Raw genomic sequence first — 24,926 nt, 5'->3', positions numbered from 1 at the left:
TTTTATATATCTACTTAAATGACACCATTACACTAATAATATAGTTTGCCAAATGACACAAGAGAGGAAGCAAGTGTCGCCAGCATGCCCACGTGGGCTGAAGGGAATTGCAGCATCCTGTTACACTTGCTTTAGCAGCCAGACATTAACAGTTTACAACATATAATAATTGCTCTACACTTGCAGCAAACGTGTATATACTGTATCCTCAATCTTAGAGATCTAACTTATTTGAAAGGATGTAACTTAATATTTAAGATTGGGAAGAATCAAGTGTAAAAGTTTCAGATTTTGGCAATAAAACCATATTATTCAACCGCTAAACTGAATATTGGGGAGATGTCTTTTTTAACATCTGCTGTAGTTTGACATCAAGAAATGTGCTTGAGATAAACACATCAAGGCTGAAATGACCTTTTCACACAGAGTTTTGGTTATTTTTGAGACAGATCAGCATGGTTTAGTGGTAGCGGTCACTGTTTTTATCTCCATTGCAAACAAAGTTGTCATGCGTGTTTCGGGCCAGCTTTGTTCAGCAGTAAAACCACTTCCTGTTCGCATGTCATCGAGCTGATGTCTCAACATTACAGCTGTGTTTGTATGTGTGTGCAGGTTTATAGATGTGTCTAGTGTGCGTGACTGCCGCAGGTCAACAGTCACTTCATATAATAACAAGCATGATCAGCTCATGAGAGGTTATTAAATTAGAGTCTATTGACAAAACAATTCAAAATAATGTGTGTGCATGAGTCTGTGTGAGAGTGCGCTGGTGAACTGGAATCTTTGTGGGTTTGTGTGTCTGAAAGTCAAGTTTATTGTCATTTCTGCCCTGTGTGGCGTGAGATGAGAAGTCTGCGGAAACCACAGTGAACATTTAACACAGTAATGACAAACACTTAAGACAAAAGATACTTTCATGATTCAACCTTCACTAGTTTTGAACCTGTTACATTCCTCCTACTCGTGTAGATCTTTAATTAGAGACCACCTCCATAAAGACTGCTGCCAGCTCCCACACCGCCTGCATGGAAATTATGATACATAAAGAAAATAAAACCAGTGTGTGGTGTGTACAGGTACAGTAAGGTGTGATTGTGCAATGATTTACATGAGTGTGCAGATGGATAAATAATCAGTCCAAGATTTATTATAAGGGCTCTTAAACTCTGTGGACCAAAAGGGGGTGCTATGTCGCGAAAAAAAGTTTATGCTTAAATTGCTCAAGTCCCCGTATACATAAGTCAGGCATATGTGGTATCGTTTAAAAGCTTAGCATCTGAACTTTTCAGAGATCACCATCACTTCTGCATTTATGTTACTTAAAATAAAAAAAGGCCTTAAAAAAAATCGCAAATAAGCACCCCCTAGTGGTTATGTGGTGAAATATTAACATGAAAATAAAAGTCCTTCATATAGCACATAAATGGACATGTCATATATCAAATGAAAGCTCTCATTCTCAGGAATGTGACTGTATCGTTTATTTTGTTGCATTAATACCACAGTTCAATAGATTTTCAGAAGAATCACAAAGTGAAATATGATTTCTGTAAGTCATCAAATACAAACGTCTCTTTAATCTCTGATAACTGCTGCTGTAAGCCCCAAATAGCTAAACACTTTATATCTGCTTTAACCTTAGTTTTCTAGAAAATGAGCCATTGTTTACTTGTCTATGAGCTTGCTTGTGTGAATAATCCAATGTCATATCTTAGATGTCCAGAACAAAATATGCTGTCAAGCAGGAAAACCTGCTAAATAAATCATCAGAAATATATGTTATCAACTAATATTTTATTATCATTGCAAAGGGGATGATCTCAGCTTTCTAATGACACCTAGATTGAGCTTCTAGTCCACTCAGAGGCCGAGATATTCAATGAAATAATGAGGATGGTGCTTGAACTGAAAATTAGACTGAATGTCTATGGACGAGGGCTAAAATGTGTTAGAGCGCCACCTACATTTCAGATCTGTATATTGTGATGGAATGTGATAGAGGAAAAAAATATTTTTTCTAGTGCTTACTGCCACCTAGTGGAATAAAATAAGACTATTTGGAGGGAGATGGGGTGAACAGAACCAGAATTACATGCTTACAAAATTAGGGCAACCATTTTTTTTTTCTGTTTATCATAAGATTATAAACACATACAATATTATTTATGAATAATTGGAGTCTTTTTATTTTATTTGAGGGGTTCTTTAAAAATTGGGACCAATATTTTGCAATTATTCCACAGTATGTGTGAATACTGAGCTTTTAAATTGGAGTGTGAAAAATTGCTGGTGGCAGCCCAAAAGTGCTTCAAAGTTTAGGAGGATAAGGACACGTCAATGTACACCTGCGTCAGACGGACGCTTTTGGACTGTGTCGGTTGTGTTGCGTCATAAACACACAGTTTTTAGTTCGCTGTGTCAAGTTAAACGAAGTTTGAAACTTAGAAAAACTCATCTTGAGATACCTGCGTTTGGATTTGCTGTTTAAAATTTGTATCATTATTATTTTTATTCTAAAAATGCAAAGAATTTTCTTGCAGATGTAATGTTTAGGTTAGTCTACTGTCTAGTCACTAAAAATAATATATAACAAAATAAAATAAATATAACATATAATATAAAAAACAACAGAAGTCTAGACATTTGTCATTAATGTGCTTCCATCTATGTGTGTGTGTGTGAGAGTGTGTGTGTGTGAGTGTGTGTGAGAGTGTATGTGAATGTGTGTGTGTACGTGTGTGTGAGTGTATGTATATATGTGTGTGTGTGAGTGTATGTATATATGTGTGTGTGTGTATATATGTGTGTGTGTGTATGCATGTGTGTGTATATATGTGTGTGTGTATATATGTGTGTGTGTGTATATGTGTGTGTGTGTGTATATATGTGTGTGTGTATATATGTGTGTGTGTGTATATGTGTGTGTGTGTGTATATGTGTGTGTGTGTGTATATATGTGTGTGTGTATATATGTGTGTGTGTGTGTATATGTGTGTGTGTGTGTATATATGTGTGTGTGTGTATATATGTGTGTGTGTATATATGTGTGTGTGTGTGTATATATGTGTGTGTGTATATGTGTGTGTGTGTGTGTATGTGTGTGTGTATATGTGTGTGTGTGTGTATATATATGTGTGTGTGTGTGTGTGTGTGTGTGTGTGTGTGTGAATATGTGTGTGTGTGTGTATATATGTGTGTGTGTATATATGTGTGTGTGTGTGTGTGTGTGAATATGTGTGTGTTTGTGTGTGTGTGTGAATATGTGTGTGTGTGTGTATGTATGTGTGTGTGTGTGTGTGTATGTATGTGTGTGTATGTGTGTGTGAATATGTGTGTGTGTGTGTATGTATGTGTGTGTGTGTGTGTGTGTGTGTGTGTGTGTGTATGTATGTGTGTGTGTGTGTGTGAATATGTGTGTGTGTGTGTGTGTGAGTGTGTGTATGTACATGTGTGTGTATGCGTGTGTGTGTGTGTATGTGTGTGTGTGTGTGTGTGTGTGTGTGTGTGTGGTTGTAGGTTGGGTCATTGGAGTATGACACTCATTTCTTTCCGTCTGTTTCTCTCACAGTGTTAATAGAGCTCGTTTTATTGAAGTAAACTGATACAGATATCATTGAAGTGTAACGCCGCGAGATATATCGGAATATAGTTTATTGATTATTTTTGGGAACTACATGAAACATCGGCGATTATTTCAGCTCATCTGCGCTCAAATACAAGTATGTATTGTCGGTTTCATTTCAACACACAGTTCGTGTATCTGATTGTATGTAAGAATATGATATTGTTTACAAGACGAAAACTCAATTAAATTAATGATTTTGCGTAAGATTAGTGAAAGACATGTGCAACACTTTACAAGAAGGTTATATCCGTTAACATTAGTTAACTAAACAATAAACAATACTTTTACAGCATTTATTAATCTTGGTTAATGTTACATCTTTTTAAATGATAAGTAGCCTATATGTTAACTTCACTAAATGCATTATGAACTATGAGCACTTAATAAATATTGTTCATTCTTAGTTCATGATACGCAATGTATTTACTAATGTTAACAAACTGAAGCTTAAAATGTGATATATGCCATAAGAATATGGATTATAGGACATATATCTGGGCATATATGCACATATTTACAATTCTACTATTTGTTTGTGGCATTTATTCTAAAGTACAGTTGAAGTCAGAAGTTTACATACACTTTAGCCAAATATATTTAAACTCAGTTTTTCACAATTCCTTACATTTAATCGTAGAAAACATTCCCTGTCTTAGGTCAGTTAGGATCACTACTTTATTTTAAGAATGTGAAATGTCAGAATAATAGTAGAGAGAATGATTTATTTCAGCTTTTATTCCTTTCATCACATTCCCAGTGGGTCAGAAGATTATATACACTTTGTTAGTATTTGGGAGCATTGCCTTTAAATTGTTTAACTTGGGTCAAATGTTTTGTGTATCCTTCCACAAGCTTCTCACAACAATAATAATAATAATAATGTTTAATTTATATAGCACCTTTCAAGAGCTCAAGGAGACTTCACAATAAAGAACAGCAACATAACAATCATATGGACAATCATATAGACAATCATATAGACAATCATATGGACAGTGGACAGTCTGGAATAAAAACAAATGCAGTTGCATATAGCAGATCAGATCGTGCAGTCAGTTAGACATATCAATCCAGTACAAAAGAACACATAACATCGTGTAGACAGTATAGAAAGTGTAAGCAGTGTAGGCAGTGGCCCAATCAGAACACAGATAAGCATACAAATACAATGAGCAGTACATGAAGCACAAACACATTATGACTGATAATATCGGGAGAACAAATAGGTTTTGAGCTGAGATTTGAATGCAGAGATAGAGGTAGTAGTTTGGAGAGCCAGAGGATTGAGTTCCATAGCTTAGGTGCCACAACAGAAAAAGACCTGCCGCCCACTGAAGAAAGGTGGAATCTAGGAACAAGTAGAAGTTGTGGAGGAATATAGGGAGAAAGTAAATCAGAAAGGTAAGGAGCTAGACCATGGATTGACTTAAATGTAAGCAGGAGAATTTTGTATGCAATACAGGATGTGAAAGGTACCCAGTGAAGCTTAAATAGGATGGGAGTAATATGTGCAGATCGTTTAGTTTAAGTTAGTACTCTCGGAGCAGAACTTTGAATATAATGCAAGCGGAAGATAGAGTGTGCCAGTAATCCAGAAAAAAGGGCTTTGTGATGGCCACTCCAATACCTTGACTTTGTTGTCCTTAAGCCGTTTTGCCACAACTTTTGAGGTATGCTTGGGGTCATTGTTCATTTAAAAGACCCATTTGCGACCGAGCTTTAACTTCCTGTCTGAGTCTTGAGATGTTGCTTCAATATATCCACATAATGTTCCTTCCTCATGATGTCATCTATTTTGTGAAGTGCACCAGTCCCTCCTGCAGCAAAGCACCCCCACAACATGATGCTGCCACCCCCATGCTTCACGGTTGGGATGGTGTTCTTCAGCTTGCAAGCCTCACCCTTTTTCATCCAAACATAACGATGGTCATTATGGCCAAACAGTTCAATTTTTGCTTCATTAGACCAGAGGACATTTCTCCAGAAAGTAAGATCTTTGTCCCCATGTGCACTTGCAAACTGTAGTCTGGCTTTTTTATGGCGGTTTTGGAGCAGTGGCTTCTTCCTTGCTGAACAGCCTTTCAGGTTATGTCAATATAGGACTCGTTTACTGTAGATATAGATACTTGTCTACCTGTTTCCTCCAGCATCTTCACAAGGTCCTTTGCTGTTGTTCTGGGATTGATTTGCACTTTTCTTACCAAACTACATTCATCTCTAGGAGACAGAATGCGTCTCCTTCCTGAGCGGTATGATGTCTGTGTGGTCCCATGGTGTTTATATTGTGTACTATTGTTTGTACAGATGAACGTGGTACCTTCAGGCATTTGGAAATTGCTTTCAATGATGAACCAGACTTGTGGAGGTCCACAGTTTTTTTTCTGAGGTCTTGGCTGATTTCTTTTGATTTTCCCATGATGTCAAGCAAAAGAGGCACTGAGTTTGAAGGTAGTGCTTAAAATACATCCACAGGAACACCTCCAATTCAGTACACCTCCTATCAGAAGCTAACTGGCTAATTGTCTAAAGGCTTGACATCATTTTCTGGAATTTTCCAAGCTGCTTAAAGGCACAGTTAACTTAGTGTATGTAAACTTCTGATCCACTGGAATTGTGATATAGTCAATTAAAAGTGAAACAATCGGTCTGTAAACAATTGTTGGAAAAATTACTCGTGTCATGCACACACTAGATGTCCTAAACGACTTGCCAAAACTATAGTTTGCTAATATTAAATCTGTGGAGTGGTTAAAAAATGAGTTTTAATGACTTCAACCTAACTGTATGTAAACTTCTGATTTCAGCTGTACATGTGCAAACATGATTGGGAGAACAATTTTTTTCACTTACAATCTACACAATCTATCTATACATGTGATATGTAGACATTCATAGAAATATATGTCATATATATGTAAATGGCATATATTGTGCTACAAACAGTGTATGAAAATAGCCATTCTTTTAGTATTTTTAAATTCTTTATATCACTGAAAACAACAAGCAAGAAAACTTACAGAACTCAACGCTGTCAAAAGATCATGAATTCTGTAGTTAAAATACAAATGTACTGAAGTTGTTGGCTTCCTAGTTTGATGCATCATTTATGTTTGTAAAGTGTTTTGATTTGGGTTTGTAAAGAGTGTGTGATTAAGGAAATAAATAATGTATATACAGCAAGAAGAGTTTGAGCACATTTAAAGAGGAAGAGTTAAAAAGGGAAACATCAACTTATCAGATAAACATTCAAATAAGCCGCTTGCCAACAACTGCAGTTCCTCTTTAATGTGTGAAGAATGTTTAATGTCATCCCCTCATTCACTGAACACATATGTAGGAGATGTTTATAATAATGTTATATTTCTTCTGTTTGTGGAAGTTTGTGAAGGTTTCGTCTCCTGTATGCAGTGATGTCAGTGTCAGTACGGGCTCCGCCCCAGAGGAGGCGATCTCTCGGCCCCGTTTCACCCAAATGCATCTACAGGAGCCTGTCCGTCAGACTGAGGGGCGGAGACTCTCACAGTGAGCCTGAGCATTCTAATTGGAAGAAACGGCTGAGCAAAGAACCGACCAATGTAACTACTACACACATACATAAACACACTTTCAAACCCTAGTGAGCTACCTCACTGTCTAACTGTGTGTGTGTGTGTGTGTGTGTGTGTGTCTGTGTGTGTGTGTGTGTCTGTGTGTGTGTGTGTCTGTGTGTGTCTGTGTGTGTGTGTGTCTGTGTGTGTGTGTGTGTCTGTTTGTGTGTGTGTGTGTCTGTTTGTGTGTGTGTGTGTCTGTGTGTGTCTGTGTGTGTGTGTGTCTGTTTGTGTGTGTGTGTCTGTTTGTGTGTGTGTGTGTCTGTTTGTGTGTGTGTGTGTCTGTGTGTGTCTGTGTGTGTGTGTGTCTGTTTGTGTGTTTGTGTGCGTGTGTCTGTTTGTGTGTGTGTGTCTGTTTGTGTGTCTGTGTGTGTGTCTGTTTGTGTGTTTGTGTGTGTGTGTCTGTTTGTGTGTTTGTGTGTGTGTGTCTGTTTGTGTGTGTGTCTGTGTGTGTGTGTCTGTGTGTGTGTGTGTGTGTGTGTGTGTCTGTGTGTGTCTGTGTGTGTGTGTGTGTCTGTTTGTGTGTTTGTGTGTGTGTGTCTGTTTGTGTGTGTGTGTGTCTGTTTGTGTGTGTGTGTGTGTGCGTGTCTGTTTGTGTGTTTGTGTGTGTGTGTGTCTGTTTGTGTGTGTGTGTCTGTTTGTGTGTTTGTGTGTGTGTGTCTGTTTGTGTGTGTGTGTGTCTGTTTGTGTGTGTGTGTGTGTGTGTGTGTCTGTTTGTGTGTTTGTGTGTGTGTCTGTTTGTGTGTGTGTGTGTCTGTTTGTGTGTTTGTGTGTGTGTGTCTGTTTGTGTGTTTGTGTGTGTCTGTTCATGTGTGTGTTTGTGTGTGTGTGTCTGTTTGTGTTTGTGTGTGTCTGTGCGTGTGTGTGCATGTGTGCATGTGTGTGTTTGTGTGCGTGTGCGTGTGTGCGTGTGCGTGTGTCTGTGTGTGTGCGTGTATGTGTTTTTGCGTGTGTGTGTCTGTGTGTGTGCGTGTGTGTGTGTGTCAGTACTCGTGTCTATGGGAGGCGTTAGAGAGTGAAGACACACTGGCAGTGCAGCATCTATTATCCAGAGACAGGGCGACAGGAGGACAGACATATGCAGAGAGAAACAGACAGGTGAACAGTGTCAATGAGTTCGGGCTGGTGCCTCTGGACGTGGCGGCTCTTACCCACAATTCCACACTGCTGCAGGTGCTGGTGAAGGCCGGAGCAAGACACAATCCCACTTGTGAGTGACATCATCCATATGAACAGAACACAACTATTCTTCTCGAGTTGATGGATTCAGTTAATTATCTTAAAAATTCCAGATCGCCAGGCACTGATGGGTTAACATCAGAATTCTATAAACTATTTTCCAAGGACTTGGCCCCATTTCTAATAGAGTTATTCAATGAAAGTATTGAAAGACAATGTCTTCCACCCACTTTAACACAAGGATTAATTACACTGATTACACTACACTGAAGACTAACTGTATATTAACAATTGGCCCCATCTATTTATTAAACAATGATTATAAATTGTTGGCCCTAATTTTAGCCGGGAGACTGAAAACAGTTGTGGATTCTGTAATTGATGAATCACAATCTGGCTTCATGAAAAATAGGCATGTAACTAATAATAAAAGTTTTAGACATATTATTAATAGATTCATATTATTCTTAGATTTCCATAAAGCGTTCGAGTCTGTAGAACATCAGTTCATTTTTGATACTCTAAATACATTTGTTTTCGGGAGTTTCTTCTCTACAGCGATCAAAAGTGTACAGAAGTGGCAGTTGTTGTAGTAAGTTGTTTAATTCATGTAGAGGAATTAGACAGGGGTGTCCGGTCTCCCCATACCTCTTTCTGTTAGTGAGCCAGCTTCTTTATTACTATAATAAATCGAGTGCATTTAATATCGTTGATGGAGAATTAAAAGGAACTCCGTTAGCTGATGACCCTGCTGCCATTGAGTTCTCTTAAGAGATGTTGTAACTCGTGTGTTCATACTGGAATCGTTTTACAGACAGTATTGTTTGGAAAAAGGTTTGTCTTATACCTAATCAGTATTTAATTACAAATAAAGTTAAGGAAGTATCATTTAAACTCATACACAGGATCTACCCAGTGAAACTATTCTACTATTGATCTACCAATCAAAACTGTTACAAATTTGTAAATTCTTTAATATTTGTATATAGATTTGTATTAAGCTCCCCCTAGTGTATAAATATTGCATTACATGTATAGAGTTGCAAGTTTTGTAACGTGATTTTGATAAAAGCAATTAATAATAATAATAATAATAATAATAATAATAAAATAATAAAACTTCTCTTGATTATACTGATTGTCTCTGTTGACTCCTCCCTCCTGCAGTGAGCTCGGCCTCTGATTGGTCGGTGAAGCTGGATGAGCTGGTGTCTGTGGCTGAGCAGAAGCTTGAGGATTGGAGGGCGGAGCTACTCGTCAAAGTGAAGGCGGAGCTTCAGTCACAGACAGACGCCCAGAACAATGTTCAGCTCTGGACACAAAGATATAAACTGTATAAACGCATGAGAGAGACATTTAATATTACAGGTACACACACACATACACACACACGTTACCATACTGTAGATGTCTGTGTGTGTGTATAATCTCTCTCTCTCTCTCAGTTGTGCCCGAACCGCCCGCTAGCGCCACCCTGCTGGTGTCCGGTGACAGCTGTCTGTGTGTGAGCGTGAGAGAGAGCGACAGTCAGACACACGGACTCATCACACGATACAGAGGTCAGACCCAGATGACCTTTGACATCATATAGTGAACAGACAACAGTCTCTCTAGCCGCTAACACTCTGTCTGTCTGTCTGTCTGTCTGTCTGCAGTTGAATGGAGTTGTTCTTCATCTTTTCATCCTCTGTGTGGTTCTGCTTACATCACTGACACCAAACACCCAGAGTTCAACATCACAGGACTGAAGACTGTAAGACACAAAGGAAATGTTTGATATGATACAGATATATATATATATATATATATATATATCTGACCCGTGTGTGTGTGTGTGTGTGTGTGTGTGTGTGTGTGTGTGTGTAGGGAGTGGAGTATTATGTGCGAGTCCGTGCGTATAATGTGAGAGGTTGGGGTCCCGTACAGATCAGTAGTCCCGTGTGTGTCGCCCCCTCCAGTAAGTACTGACCTCTACACTGTACTCGCTCATTAAAGGATGTTCATCACCACAGACAATCATTTATAATGTCTCTCAATGGGTATAAATACAATTACAATAGAAGTCTATGGGGCAAACATACAGCAAATAAACATTTAAAATGTATATTTCCTTTCAAACATTTTCATTAATTAATTTGTTGTGAAGGTATCATTACACTTAGAAAGCTGCTTTGAAACTGTCACTTCCAAAGTTACAAGTTATTTATTGCTAAAATACTACGCTAAAATAGTAAATAAAGTGTCAAAATATTTTCACAGTATGTAACTGTAATCCTGTGAAGATTCTGTGTTGAAATATAGTTAAATACTACAAGCTACTAAGAAAAAGTAGCTACATTGAAGCTATTTAAGGAAGAAAATCTTTAAGTGACCATCGGCTGATATTATTAGAAGATCTGATTGAATTAAATAATATCATCATTGTAAAGATGGTTATACATGTATAGTTTAATCCTATATAATACAGCCTTGTGAACTATATGAACTAAATAGTTATATTTATATAACTAATGTATATAAATATATTTGAACTATATATTTATCCTAATTGTAGTTATATATTTAAAAAGATCTTTATGAGTTTTGAGCCACATAAATACTATTACGTAATATCTGCGCAGGGGCTCAAGTGAATCTGGGAATCATTTATTTGAACTAGTTCACGCACATAAACCGTCTGAACGAATCGATTCACTAAAATGAATTGGACTTGCCAGCGCTTTTATGTCTGATTATTCTCGACAGCTGGGTTCGTGTAACAATGTGACAAATGTTGCGTTTTATGACGCTACACCACTATTCTTCAAAAAATGTGACTTATTAATGGAAAAGCGAAACTGTTCTCGACCCACAGAAATTACACCAGTAACACTGGCTGATTCTCAATGCAAAGAACGCAGAGAACGGACTTGCGTTCTTATGAAGACCAGTCTTGCCAAACTACACTATACGGCCAAAAGTTTGTGGACACCATATGTGTTGATGAACATTTGATTTCAAAACCTTAGGCATCAATTTCCCCCTTTGCTGTAATAACAGCTTCCACTCTTTTGGGAAGGCTTTCCACTATACTGTATGTAGTAATGTGGCTGCAGGGATTTGCTCTCATTCAGACACAAGGCTATCAGTGAGGTCAGGAACTGATGTTGGTTGATGGGGCCTGACCTATAGTTGCTATTCCAGTTCACCCCAAAAGTGATCAGTGATCATGTCTGGGATTTGTGCAGGCCAGTCAATTTCTTCCACGCCAGACACAGTAAACCATTTCTTTATGGAGCTCACTTTGTTCACAGGGGCATTGTCATGCTGGAACAGAAAAGGGCTATCCCCAAACAGTTGCCACAAATTTGGAAGCACACAAAGCCCAAGCCATTACATAAAGAAACATTAAGATTTTTCTTTACTGGATTTAATGGAGTAACCAAATTCGTTAATTAGAAGGGGGTGTCCACAAACTTTTGGCCATATAGTGTACATTGAAAGAACGAACTCTGAAGGACAGGAGGACACAGAACACATCTATTGCGAGCTTTGAGATGTGCTGCCATTTTCCTGTAGCGCAAATAACCATCACAGCACATTTGAATCCAGTGAGAGAACTACTGGCATTATCACACCAGTGACATCATTAATATCATCACACCAGTGACATCATTAATATCATCACACCAGTGATGGCATTAATATCATCACACCTGTGACGGCATTAATATCATCACACCTGTGACGGCATTAATATCATCACACCAGTGACGGCATTAATATCATCACACCAGTGACGGCATTAATATCATCACACCAGTGACGGCATTAATATCATCACACCAGTGACATCATTAATATCATCACACCAGTGACGGCATTAATATCATCACACCAGTGACGGCATTAATATCATCACACCAGTGACATCATTAATATCATCACACCGGTGACGGCATTAATATCATCAGACCAGTGACGGCATTAATATCATCACACCGGTGACGGCATTAATATCATCACACCGGTGACGGCATTAATATCATCAGACCGGTGACGGCATTAATATCATCAGACCAGTGACATCATTAATATCATCACACCAGTGACGGCATTAATATCATCACACCAGTGACGGCATTAATATCATCACACCAGTGACATCATTAATATCATCACACCGGTGACGGCATTAATATCATCAGACCAGTGACGGCATTAATATCATCACACCGGTGACGGCATTAATATCATCACACTGGTGACGGCATTAATATCATCAGACCGGTGACGGCATTAATATCATCACACCAGTGACATCATTAATATCATCAGACCAGTGACATCATTAATATCATCACAACAGTGACAGCATTAATATCATCACACCACTGACATCATTAATATCATCACAGCAGTGACGGCATTAATATCATCACACCAGTGACATCATTAATATCATCACACCAGTGATGGCATTAATATCATCACACCTGTGACGGCATTAATATCATCACACCTGTGACGGCATTAATATCATCACAGCAGTGACGGCATTAATATCATCACACCAGTGACAGCATTAATATCATCACACCAGTGACAGCATTAATATCATCACAGCAGTGACAGCATTAATATCATCACACCAGTGACATCATTAATATCATCACAGCAGTGACAGCATGAATATCATCACACCAGTGACATCATTAATATCATCACACCAGTGACATCATTAATATCATCACAGCAGTGACAGCATGAATATCATCACACCAGTGACATCATTAATATCATCACACCAGTGACAGCATTAATATCATCACAGCAGTGACAGCATTAATATCATCACAGCAGTGACAGCATTAATATCATCACACCAGTGACATCATTAATATCATCACACCAGTGACATCATTAATATCATCACAGCAGTGACAGCATGAATATCATCACACCAGTGACATCATTAATATCATCACACCAGTGACAGCATTAATATCATCACACCAGTGACATCATTAATATCATCACAGCAGTGACAGCATGAATATCATCACACCAGTGACATCATTAATATCATCACACCAGTGACAGCATTAATATCATCACACCAGTGACAGCATGAATATCATCACACCAGTGACATCATTAATATCATCACACCAGTGACAGCATTAATATCATCACACCAGTGACATCATTAATATCATCACAGCAGTGACAGCATGAATATCATCACACCAGTGACATCATTAATATCATCACACCAGTGACAGCATTAATATCATCACACCAGTGACATCATTAATATCATCACAGCAGTGACAGCATTAATATCATCACACCAGTGACATCATTAATATCATCACACCAGTGACAGCATTAATATCATCACACCAGTGACATCATTAATATCATCACACCAGTGACATCATTAATATCATCACACCAGTGACAGCATTAATATCATCACACCAGTGACATCATTAATATCATCACACCAGTGACATCATTAATATCATCACACCAGTGACAGCATTAATATCATCACACCGGTGACATCATTAATATCATCACACCAGTGACATCATTAATATCATCACACCAGTGACAGCATTAATATCATCACACCAGTGACGGCATTAATATCATCACACCAGTGACATCATTAATATCATCACACCAGTGACAGCATTAATATCATCACACCAGTGACATCATTAATATCATCACACCAGTGACAGCATTAATATCATCACACCAGTGACATCATTAATATCATCACACCAGTGACAGCATTAATATCATCACACCAGTGACATCATTAATATCATCACACCAGTGACATCATTAATATCATCACACCAGTGACAGCATTAATATCATCACACCAGTGACGGCATTAATATCATCACACCAGTGACATCATTAATATCATCACACCAGTGACAGCATTAATATCATCACACCAGTGACATCATTAATATCATCACACCAGTGACAGCATTAATATCATCACACCAGTGACAGCATTAATATCATCACACCAGTGACATCATTAATATCATCACACCAGTGACATCATTAATATCATCACACCAGTGACATCATTAATATCATCACACCAGTGACAGCATTAATATCATCACACCAGTGACATCATTAATATCATCACACCAGTGACAGCATTAATATCATCACACCAGTGACATCATTAATATCATCACACCAGTGACATCATTAATATCATCACACCAGTGACGGCATTAATATCATCACACCAGTGACATCATTAATATCATCACACCGGTGACGGCATTAATATCATCACACCAGTGACAGCATTAATATCATCACACCAGTGACAGCATTAATATCATCACACCAGTGACATCATTAATATCATCACACCAGTGACAGCATTAATATCATCACACCAGTGACATCATTAATATCATCACACCAGTGACAGCATTAATATCATCACACCAGTGACAGCATTAATATCATCACACCAGTGACGGCATTAATATCATCACACCAGTGACAGCATTAATATCATCACACCAGTGACATCATTAATATCATCACACCAGTGACGGCATTAATATCATCACACCAGTGACATCATTAATATCATCACACCAGTGACATCATTAATATCATCACACCAGTGACAGCATTAATATCATCACACTCGTTCCCTCCATGTAGGGTGGGCGATATGGCCAAACAAAATCACTATATATTTATTTCATATCGTTCGATATCGATATTTATGACGACATACATTTCATACCATTAATGTGGGCGGAATTGCATTCCACGTTTGTTTGACCTCAAGAATGAATTAAACATGACTTGTTTGTTTAGAACAGTGTTTCTCAACTGGTGGGTCGTGACCCAAAAGTGTGTTGCAGGTATGTTCAGATAGGGTTGCAGACAGCAGGGAAAGAACAGTGCAGGACTAACCCTCCATCATCTGCAACACAATATTATCGCAGTGCGATTGATGCCTGGTTTCAACCATCCATTGTCATACCTGTGCTGTGCTTATATGGAATTGCACTGTAAATGTAAATAAAGGTTTTAAAGTCTGGACCTCTTAGACTTATGACATCATCAACAAAAATAATGTTACTTGATACATGCTCTTATACTTGAAAACCATAAACAAAGCTATACAAGTGTAACCGATCCAACTCAACCTGCTCTGAGCAGAATTTGAACTGTGGTCTCTGGCATGGGAGGCAGGTGCGCTAATGATTAAGCTAAAGGGTATAGTCTCTAGTATTAGTCGCTAGTGCGCCTCTTGAGGCCAGAGGAGTGAGACATACTGCACAGCTACCTACCAGCTGGCTCCCGTTACACAAGATAACAGAAAATGCGACCCAGGATACAGGTTTTTACAATCTTGGGTTGAAACTTGATGTCTAATGTAAAATCTGGGTCCCAAAGCAATACCAGTTGAGAACCACTGCTTTACAAGTAACCTCCAGTGGGTAAGCTAACTTTAAAGGACACTCAGTTTAGGATTTAATCCTACTTAAGGTGTTTGTGACCTCTTTTCAATGAAATTTTGCCAATTTCATCTTCAGCTGACATTTGACTCCACTGAAAGACTTTCTTCTGACACGCCACACTCCAGCTCAGTAGGTGGCGGTAATGCACCAAAAGCTAGATTGCCAACTGCCAATAAACATCACTAGAAGAAACACTTTCTTGCCTGTGACAGTGCTATGGACCATGAAAAAACATTTAATTAATTAGGAGTTGTTGTTGTGTTCAGTTGATAGCTGTTGTACTTTATTGTCTTGTTCGGTAAACAACGATATTAAATTTGCCAGAGAGCTAGCTGCTAGCTAGCGGCTACAGAGCCTCATTTCCCATTTCCATGACAGCAGGGCTCATGTAGCTGCTACACTGCTAATACTTAGCAGGCTGATTTAACGACTGTCTAAATATCTAATTACTCAAAAGTTTATCATCAATATCGAATATTTTTTTATAAATATCTATCAAACGATATTGTTTTATCATCAAGCCCTACCTCCATATGTTATTTACTATATTAAAATCTTGCCCAACAAAACATCAGATGTTGACGCAGTCAAAACACAATGGTAAATGTCCTTCGTCTGCCACCGTAGTACCAGGTTCATTCCCACAAGTCCCCATTCCATGCATCCTCTATACTGATCGAGATCAAGTACACATCTGTGTACTTGATGCATTCTCGGTACTAATGCTGCGTTCCATTAAAGTTGGATGTGGGATATTCCTATTTGTTATCTCCGATCTCCGACCATAAAGGCATTCCATTGCCTGATGCTCGGAAGATGATGTTTAAAGGTGCTGTAAGCGATTTCAGCAGTTCTACTTCCACAAGACTGAGGCGTTGGATTAGCCACGCCCACTCTTTCCAAACCCCGCCCTCCAAAGATACCAAATGAGCTTTATTGAGACCAACATCGAACAGAAACGGTCGTTAAAAACAACAGCAGCAAAATAGCGCCCTCAGCTGACAACTGTTATGAACAACATGGTATAAAAATGGCATTACGCCTCAATAATTCGATGCAACTACAATACTATGAGAACGTGCAAAATGATTGACAGGCAGAAAGCGTCAGAGACCGCGGACACATTTTTGTTTGTTGTTTACAGAGTCTAGAGCTGTAACATAGACCGGTCAGATATCTCACAACACTTATTTCAGTAATATCTCTCAGGGAGTAGTAAAAATATTTGCAAACCTTTTCATGAAAAAATCGCTTACAGCACCTGTTACCAGAGACGTCTCCTAGCAACCCAACTGGTAAACAATGCTGCAGTGCAACATTTGTGCTACAGATATACAATCATCAAAAGAGAGTTTAATTTACCATGTTTTATGCACCTGTTTCCGCAGGCGTTTGTTAAACAAGCTTTAATATCATGTAATGTAGGAACTTTGACTAATTTATTGATATTACTTAATAAAAGTGAATGTTTATCACTTACTTTGTATATCTCCCTGGGTGCCGACATGTTTGTGTGACGTCATGCACCTGCATCTCGACAAAGTTGAAAATCTCTGCACGAGCTTCCATTGCACTTTTCCTAGCAGGAAGTTGGAAATCCGACTTTCCGAGTTGAATGGTACGCAGCATAAGAACACAAAAGAACGCACATTGAGAAACAGCCCTAGTCTCAGCTTAGAAAAGTCTTTTTCATCCACCGATAAACGGAAGATTTAGACAAATACACTTGCCCCATATACTTCTATTGTAAGAGAATTACTGTAACATAATTTTTGTTCGTTTGTTGAAAACGGATGCACAGGTCAAAATGATTGTGTGTGTGTTAATCAACAACAGTATGTCACAGATGTTGTACATAAACATTAGAAATGCTGCTGTTTGTACTGTATATAGTGTTTATGCGTAATTGTGTGTATCGCCCCCTGCAGGCTGGCGTGAGTGCAGCGGTGTGAAAGTCAGAATTAAAAATCATGAAGCTGCAGTCAGGAGGATTTTACAGCAGATCAGAGAGCCGACATACAGAGGATATTGCACCGGTACACTAACACACTACACATTATATACTTATTAACATATATTATGATCTATACTGGTGTAATATAGTGAAGAAACATTAATTATAGTGTTTGACTGAAGTGTAAATGTTAATAAAGGCTAGAGCACAGCAAAGCTATATATCAGTACCTTCAAATCGTATGTTAAAACTATGCATGTAAGAGTATTTAATACTGTGTGTGTTTTTCACAGAGACTGTGAGCTCATCTAAGCGAGTGTCTGTTTCTCGGGGTCTGAAGCAGTTTTTTCAGTCTGCGAGCAGGTTTGTGCACCTGTTACAGAGGTGAGAATATTCATCTTATAGAAACATTACATTTAGGGGTCGTTCACTGAAGACATGTTCTTGCATCCATATGTTTTTATATGTAAACATGCTCTAGACAGTTGTGCCTTTGTGAACGGCCCCTTCCACAGTTATCACTGCACTGGTTTAAATATGAAATGCATGTAATGTGATTTTCTGGTGTGTGTGTTGTAGAGGAGTGTATCTTGCCTGTGTGTTCTATCAGAAGGACAACATCCTGGTCACAGCAAATGATCAGCTCCCATTAGTGGAGATCCAGTGCTGCTCCACCTCCGTCACGCAGAACTTCCTGTGGTTCACCAGAGTCAGTAACCAATCACACGCCTGCAGTGATCATAGTTTATTCTCAATGAGTGATATGAGGCTTAATAACAGGTTTAATAACTGTGTTGTGTCAGGTGTCGTGTGTGTGGCAGCAGGTTTCGTGGCTGCAGCAGGTGTTGTCTTCATCTCTCTCCTCCTCTTCATCACTGCTGCAGAACAGACTCAGTTTCCTGCGAGCTGTCAATCAACTGCAGGTGTGACAGATGTAAATCAGGACTTCATTTGTGCAGTTCAGACACAACAACATTTACACAATCTTCTCTCTGTCTCTCTCTGCAGACGTCATTGGGTTGTGATGATTTGGGTCAGGTGTATTTTGAGCCATTGAAGGACAGACAGGGTAATGTGCTGCTGATAACTCTGAGAGAGGTCACAACCCCTGTGACCCCCGCTGACCCCCTGCTGCACTGGGTTCCTCTCAGTAAACTCCAGAAACACCAGACCAGAAGTCCATTACTGCCCGAACCTACAGTCACAGAGCTGCTCACACAACATCTGAGGGTACACACACACACACACACACACACACACACACACACACACACTAGTCACGCTTGTTTTGTGCCATAGATTCAAAAGAACCGGCTCACAAGAGTCATTCGTTCGGAAATCTGACCACGCTGGTCGCGCTTGTTTTGCATTTTAGATTTGAAAGAACGGGCTCCAAAGAGTCACTGTAAAGTGAGTCTAAAGATTTTCAGTACAGTCTCACGTTTTTCTCCTCTGTGTCTCTGTAGGAAAAGTTGTGTTATCACAGGAGGAGTCTGCAGAGAGCTCAGTCGGGTTTATATCTGGGTATATTGAAGCTCTGCAGTTCAGTAGATCAACTGAGAGTTGTGGTGAATCACAGATTACCCAACATGCTCTGTCACTGTCGTGTCAGAAACCAACCGCATGTCTCACGGTAACAAACAAGCACACAAATAAACTCAATGTTACTCTCAAGAAACATCGACAAGCCTGTACAGCCTCTGTGTGTTTTTTCTGCAGTGAGGAGTGGGCGTGGCTACAGAGGCATGCGGTGGGCGGAGCCAATGGGAGTGGTCAGACTGTTAGTGACAGTCCAGATGAAGCAGTGATTGACAGATCAGGTGTTGAGGAGTTTGTGAAGGCCCTGAGATCTGCAGTGACTCAACTACTGACCAAACTCAACATCCCACTGGACAGAGTAACACAACCATCACACACATACAGCATAATGTCAAGAAAGTATTTTCAGATTGCTCAACCTGATGATTGTATGTGTGTTTGCAGGCGTGTCACTATCGTGTTTACACTCAGGAGTTGATTCAGATCGGAGATCAGATCTCGCTGCTGCTGCTGCTGCCATCCACTGAAGAGTTCAGATGCAGGCAGTGGCCACGAGAGGGCGCTGTGGAGCAGATCTTTACTTTACCACTGCACATCTATGAACTGGGTCAGAACAACATCAGTCTGCACACGTCTGTACTGAACGAACTCATGCAGGACAACATATTGATCGTGTGTGTGTGTGTGTGTTTCAGTGCATCAGTGGGCGTATAACCGGGACCTGTTGTCACAGTACTGTCAGGCATGGATCATACTCGAACTGGACGCGTATCTTTCCCAGCAGGCTCTAAGAGAGGCACTGGACAGCAGAGAGGTGACCGACGCCAGAGAGAGACTCACACACATCACAGAGATTGCACAGGTCTGTAACACACTAAAACACACACACACACACACATAGAGATTGTTTTTAACAGATATTTACACTTTTCTGCTTTATCTATTTTTAATATCAAATCTACCGATGAATGACGACATCTGGTGGATGTGTAAATAATTGCACCTTATCGCCTAAACACCATTAACCATATAACGCCGTGTGTTTAAAATATGATACATGTTTGACGGCTCCTGTTTCACTCTCTGTTCAAGCTGACGAGGCAAACAACCTATGATGTGTAAGTTTCACGTGTTTATGGACCGTCTAATGGTTATTTGTGAAAAAAAGTGGTTTCAAAGTTTATATCGGAAGTTTAATATTTAAAATGGTGGTGGACTTGCATGAAAAGTGACTCTTATTTTGGGATAAATGACAGCTTATTTTAATAAAGTAAAAGTGACAGTAATGATTATGTTGTTACTGATATTTTAAAATGAGTATTTGCTGAATATAAGCAACTTGTGCTTAGTTAAAATTTTGTATATTATTTTATTGAAAAACCCATCTTCAAACTGTTGCTCTGCCATGACAGTAGTTCATAGACAATGAAGTTGGACAATTCATACTAATTACACTATAGTGCCCCTTGTGACAATGCTGACAATGCAATGCGTACTTGTGTTGTGTTATGAATTGTGCTTTGACACATTTCAGAATGAAATGATGCATCTACGTTCACTTGCGTAGAGTATGTTTCATGATCTGTATTCGCTTTATTCTTGATCTGTTGTATTTGTGTTTAGAATCTGGGTGTGGTCTGGCGGGAAAGTAGGTGGCTGATGGATGTGATTCGGGCATTGCGCTCTAAGCAATGTGAGGGGGTGGTGCCTCTGGGGCGTGTCATGAGCTCTCAGTCACCAATCAAATCACATGCTGAGGAAGAGACTCCTCCCACTTCACATACTGCAGTCCAAACACACACACCTAGCACAGGTGAGCACACTGTACACACACTTTACAACTGGTACTAAGATGCATTTTGGGCAATCGGTTTGAAACGGGACAATGCTAAAGATAGGTGAAAACGGGGTCCAAGACATTTTGAGATTTTCCACTTCAGAAACAGATTTCCAACCTTTCTCATTGCATTCAGAGCAGCAGGATAACTTTAGACACGTGAGTTGTTAAACCCTAAACATTTTAAAGCACATTTACACATCTGTATCTTTCATTTTATAGCTCTTTCATGCCTGGATCAACCTGCCAGGTTAGAGGTCACTGCACCTGTGGACATCCCAGGAGTTACGGAAAGAGTCATGTTTCCAGAAATGTCTGCCTCACACTTCAACAGTGAACCCTGTTACCATGGAAACTGGCTCCAACATATGCATTCCTGTCCTGAGCTCTCTGACCCACCCTCTGTTAACCTCGTGACCCCTGAGGCAGGGGAGGAGGAGGAAGGTCGAGATCTGTTGTCAAGGATAATGAAATTGTTTGACCGGTTGGATCTGCCAGCAGGGACTTTGTTGGACCTGCAGGATCTGGATTTCATGGATACAGAAGCAGACGTGCAGAACCAGGACCAGAGCGCTGAGGATGCAGTGCCGATTGCAGCCAGCAAAGAGCGACCTATGAGGAGTCTGGTGGAGTGGGTGAATTCAGCCAATCAAACGCTCTGACTATAATTCAACAAAACTAAATGTCACAAATGATGCCTTCAAAGGGAGAACAACCACGGCAGCCATGTAGTAGTGTCATTCTAAACAGAAGTGGACAAAAATAAATGTAACAAACTTTTTGTAGGGTCCAAACATGAAACAGTTCACTCACCAGATTCTTTATGCTGCATCTGAGGTTTGCCAAGTGTAACATAAGCTATTAGAATTAATTTAATTAATTTAATTAATTAAAGGGACAGTTCACCCAAAAATGAAAATTCTCTGATAATTTACTCACCCTCATGCCATCTGAGATGTGTATGACTTTCTTTCTTCTGCAAAACACCTTTGAAGACGCAATCTTTAATATTTAAAACATGCTTAAATATCATTATTTTCGCACACCATCCACTCCCATTCTAAGGACCTGCTGAGCTTGGATCTTTTTCTACAAATCTTCAAAAATGTTTTGCAGAAGAAAGAAAGTCATACACATCTCAGATGGCATGAGTGTGAGTAAATTATCAGAGAATTTTTATTTTTGGGTGAACTATCCCTTTAATACTTGAACACACACTGTACATTTGTTAACTGGTACAACTCTGAAAATTTGCGATTTAATTTTAGCATTGTTTCAAACTACACTGAGCTAACCTCCTTCAGATGAATGAATTGAAATGTATGAACCTGCTAGTTTGTTTACATTTGCATCAGCCATTATTTGATAGTAATTGCGTCTGCTTTGGATACGGTCTTGATGACCGTTATTTTTAACCCCTTCAATCTGTTAACCTGTGAAGATCGCTCTGGAGGGTGAAGTAGGGAACAGAATATGGTCACTTCGGAATAAAATACAAACTGTCAAATAATGAAACCGTATTTATGCCCCAGTTTATGTCAGTAATGTTTATCTTTAACAGCAGTGGGAGATGAAATGAACAGAGATAATACAATCAAATATCTGTAGAAAGTTTATTTATGTGGACACTGGACAGAAATTCATCTTTTATATGTTTAAATTCTGCAATATCACTCTATATATTTAAATAGTAAAGACATAGATGTAATTAAATATGTTTAAAGATTTGAATTATGTTTCAATGTTTATTTTTTAATAAATGCCAGAAATTGGGGGGGGGGGGTCACGTGACACCATGCAAGAAGCAGACGTGTGAGCGACGAGCTCTGCGCACTTTGCTAAATTTTTGATTATTTTCATGTTATAATTTGGTGAAATTTGATACACCCAGTTACACATTTGCTCTTTGAGGCAAAACATGGCAAAGAAGTCAAAATCTTCAGGCTCTGGAGACATTAAAAGACACTTACGTGTTCAGGATGAAAGCCCCGACAGGCCTACAGACCTGGGACTCAATTTGGATGGCGCGGCAGGAGAGGAGATCCAGCGTCAGTTGTCCAACATGACGAAGATTCTTGCTGACTTGGAGGATCTCGCTGTAATACGTTGATCAATTATGGCGATGGAAATACAATTCTCTGAGTTAGCTACAAGAGTGACTGATGTTGAGAGATGAATCGATTTTCTGGAATCTTCGGAGAGGGAATTAACCACTAATCCACCCGTGACCAAAGTTGATTTGGAACATCTCCTTGAAAAGCTTGAAGATCTTGAGAATAGAAGCCGCAGGAATAACGTTCGAATTGTTGGAATTCCTGAGCATGAGGAGGGCAGAGATATGGTGAAATTCCTATACGAGCTTTTCCCGAGTCTGCTCGACATAACAGGCCACAAGCTGGAAATCGAGCGAGCTCACAGAGTCCCAGCTCACAGATCTGCTGAGGGAGATAGGCCCCGATTGATTCTGGCCAGATTTCTGAGATCATCCGATAAAGATCTTGTGTTGCGCCAGGCAAGGAGCAAAGGGAAGCTTTCTTGGAAGAACCATAATGTTTTCTCGTTCCCGCACTTTGCGAACTCGACAAGAGAGAAACGCGATCAGTTCAAGGAATGTAAGAAACTCTTACATCAGAAAAAGATCACTTTTGCTCTGATATTCCCAGCCAAACTAAGAATAGAAACGAAGGTCGGTCGCAAAGTATTTACATGTCAAAATCTGGCAATGTCTTTTATAGAATCAATGGCTGAGTAAACTGCGTTGGCTCCGCCGAGCGGCTGGAGCTTGTTCTATTGAATAACACTCCTGTGGAACAGCTGTGGATTAATCTGTTCGTTCTTCGTGCTTATTCCTTCTGCTGGTTGGAGTTTGTTTTGTTGAGTTTTTTTACGGGACATTGGAATGATTACGACATCCACTGAACTCATAACAGCCAGCTCACTGAAGATTCGTTTGAAGAAACCGTTCAAGAATCTGAACTGTTTTATATCAGCTGGAATTTGTTTTGTGGAAGATCACACCTTTGAGACAGTTCTGTAAATGAATCTACACATTCTTTGTGTTCATTCTTCCTATTGACTGGGTTTATTTTACAAAGTATTTTCTGTTATGTCATTTTGCTCACAAATTTGTGAGGCAAAATTGAGCAATCCGATGGCAAAGTTGTCGTTGGGGGCTCGTAGGTGTTCATGGACCTTTTGAGTTTAAAGGGATTGTCGCCAGTTGGCGCTTTTGTGCGTGGGGTTAATGCGCACATTTTTCTTTTTTCTTCTTGTTTTGTTCGGGGGGAAGTTCGAGGTTTGATTGTTTCACTAATGGGGAATGTGGTCTGTATAATTTTGTTTTTGACACAATTTATTTTTTCTAATATGTCATTATGTCAAATGTTAATATGAGTGTACTATCTCTCTCCACATGGAATGTAAATGGTAAGACCTTTTCTTAAACGTAAGAAATATGATATAGTGTTTCTTCAAGAAACACATCTCTCCCTGCAGGAAGCTGAAAAATTTGGGAAGATATAGGGTGGACATGTTTTCTTTAGTGCTGGCTCAAGTAAGAGCAGGGGAGTCATTATATTGATTAATAAGATTAAAGATAAAATAGGAAGAGTCATTATTGTTTCAGCAGAAATTCAGGGGCAAAGGTTGATTTTGGCTAATATTTATGCACCTAACGCTGATGATCAGGCCGTTT

The 24,926-nt window shown here is 39.3% G+C and overlaps 1 protein-coding gene across 2 annotated transcripts; it reads left to right on the top strand.

The window, feature by feature from the left end:
- The first annotated feature begins 3,522 nt into the window (after nt 1-3,522).
- LOC127451267 (ankyrin repeat and fibronectin type-III domain-containing protein 1-like) lies at nt 3,523-22,963 on the top strand. 2 transcript variants are annotated; one of them, XM_051715818.1, is made up of 18 exons: nt 3,523-3,719; nt 7,005-7,200; nt 8,200-8,422; nt 9,559-9,759; nt 9,837-9,950; nt 10,047-10,144; nt 10,258-10,348; nt 17,831-17,938; nt 18,150-18,240; nt 18,436-18,565; nt 18,660-18,779; nt 18,865-19,086; nt 19,323-19,489; nt 19,576-19,753; nt 19,840-20,002; nt 20,091-20,257; nt 21,019-21,208; nt 21,455-22,963. In XM_051715818.1, exons 2-18 carry the CDS (start codon nt 7,036-7,038, stop codon nt 21,892-21,894), a joined length of 2,868 nt encoding a protein of 955 aa, XP_051571778.1. In that variant the 5' UTR covers nt 3,523-3,719; nt 7,005-7,035; the 3' UTR covers nt 21,895-22,963. The 2 variants fall into 2 exon arrangements, with proteins under 2 accessions (XP_051571778.1, XP_051571777.1); XM_051715817.1 differs by lacking the exons at nt 3,523-3,719; nt 7,005-7,200 and having other exon boundaries at nt 7,279-8,422; nt 18,150-18,219.
- Nucleotides 22,964-24,926: the final 1,963 nt, after the last annotated feature.

This window comes from Myxocyprinus asiaticus, chromosome 14, assembly GCF_019703515.2.
Source record: "Myxocyprinus asiaticus isolate MX2 ecotype Aquarium Trade chromosome 14, UBuf_Myxa_2, whole genome shotgun sequence".
NCBI classification, from domain to species: Eukaryota; Metazoa; Chordata; class Actinopteri; order Cypriniformes; family Catostomidae; genus Myxocyprinus; species Myxocyprinus asiaticus.
The sequence above is the reverse complement of the archived record's forward strand: the minus strand, read 5'-3'. Positions and strand labels throughout refer to the sequence as shown.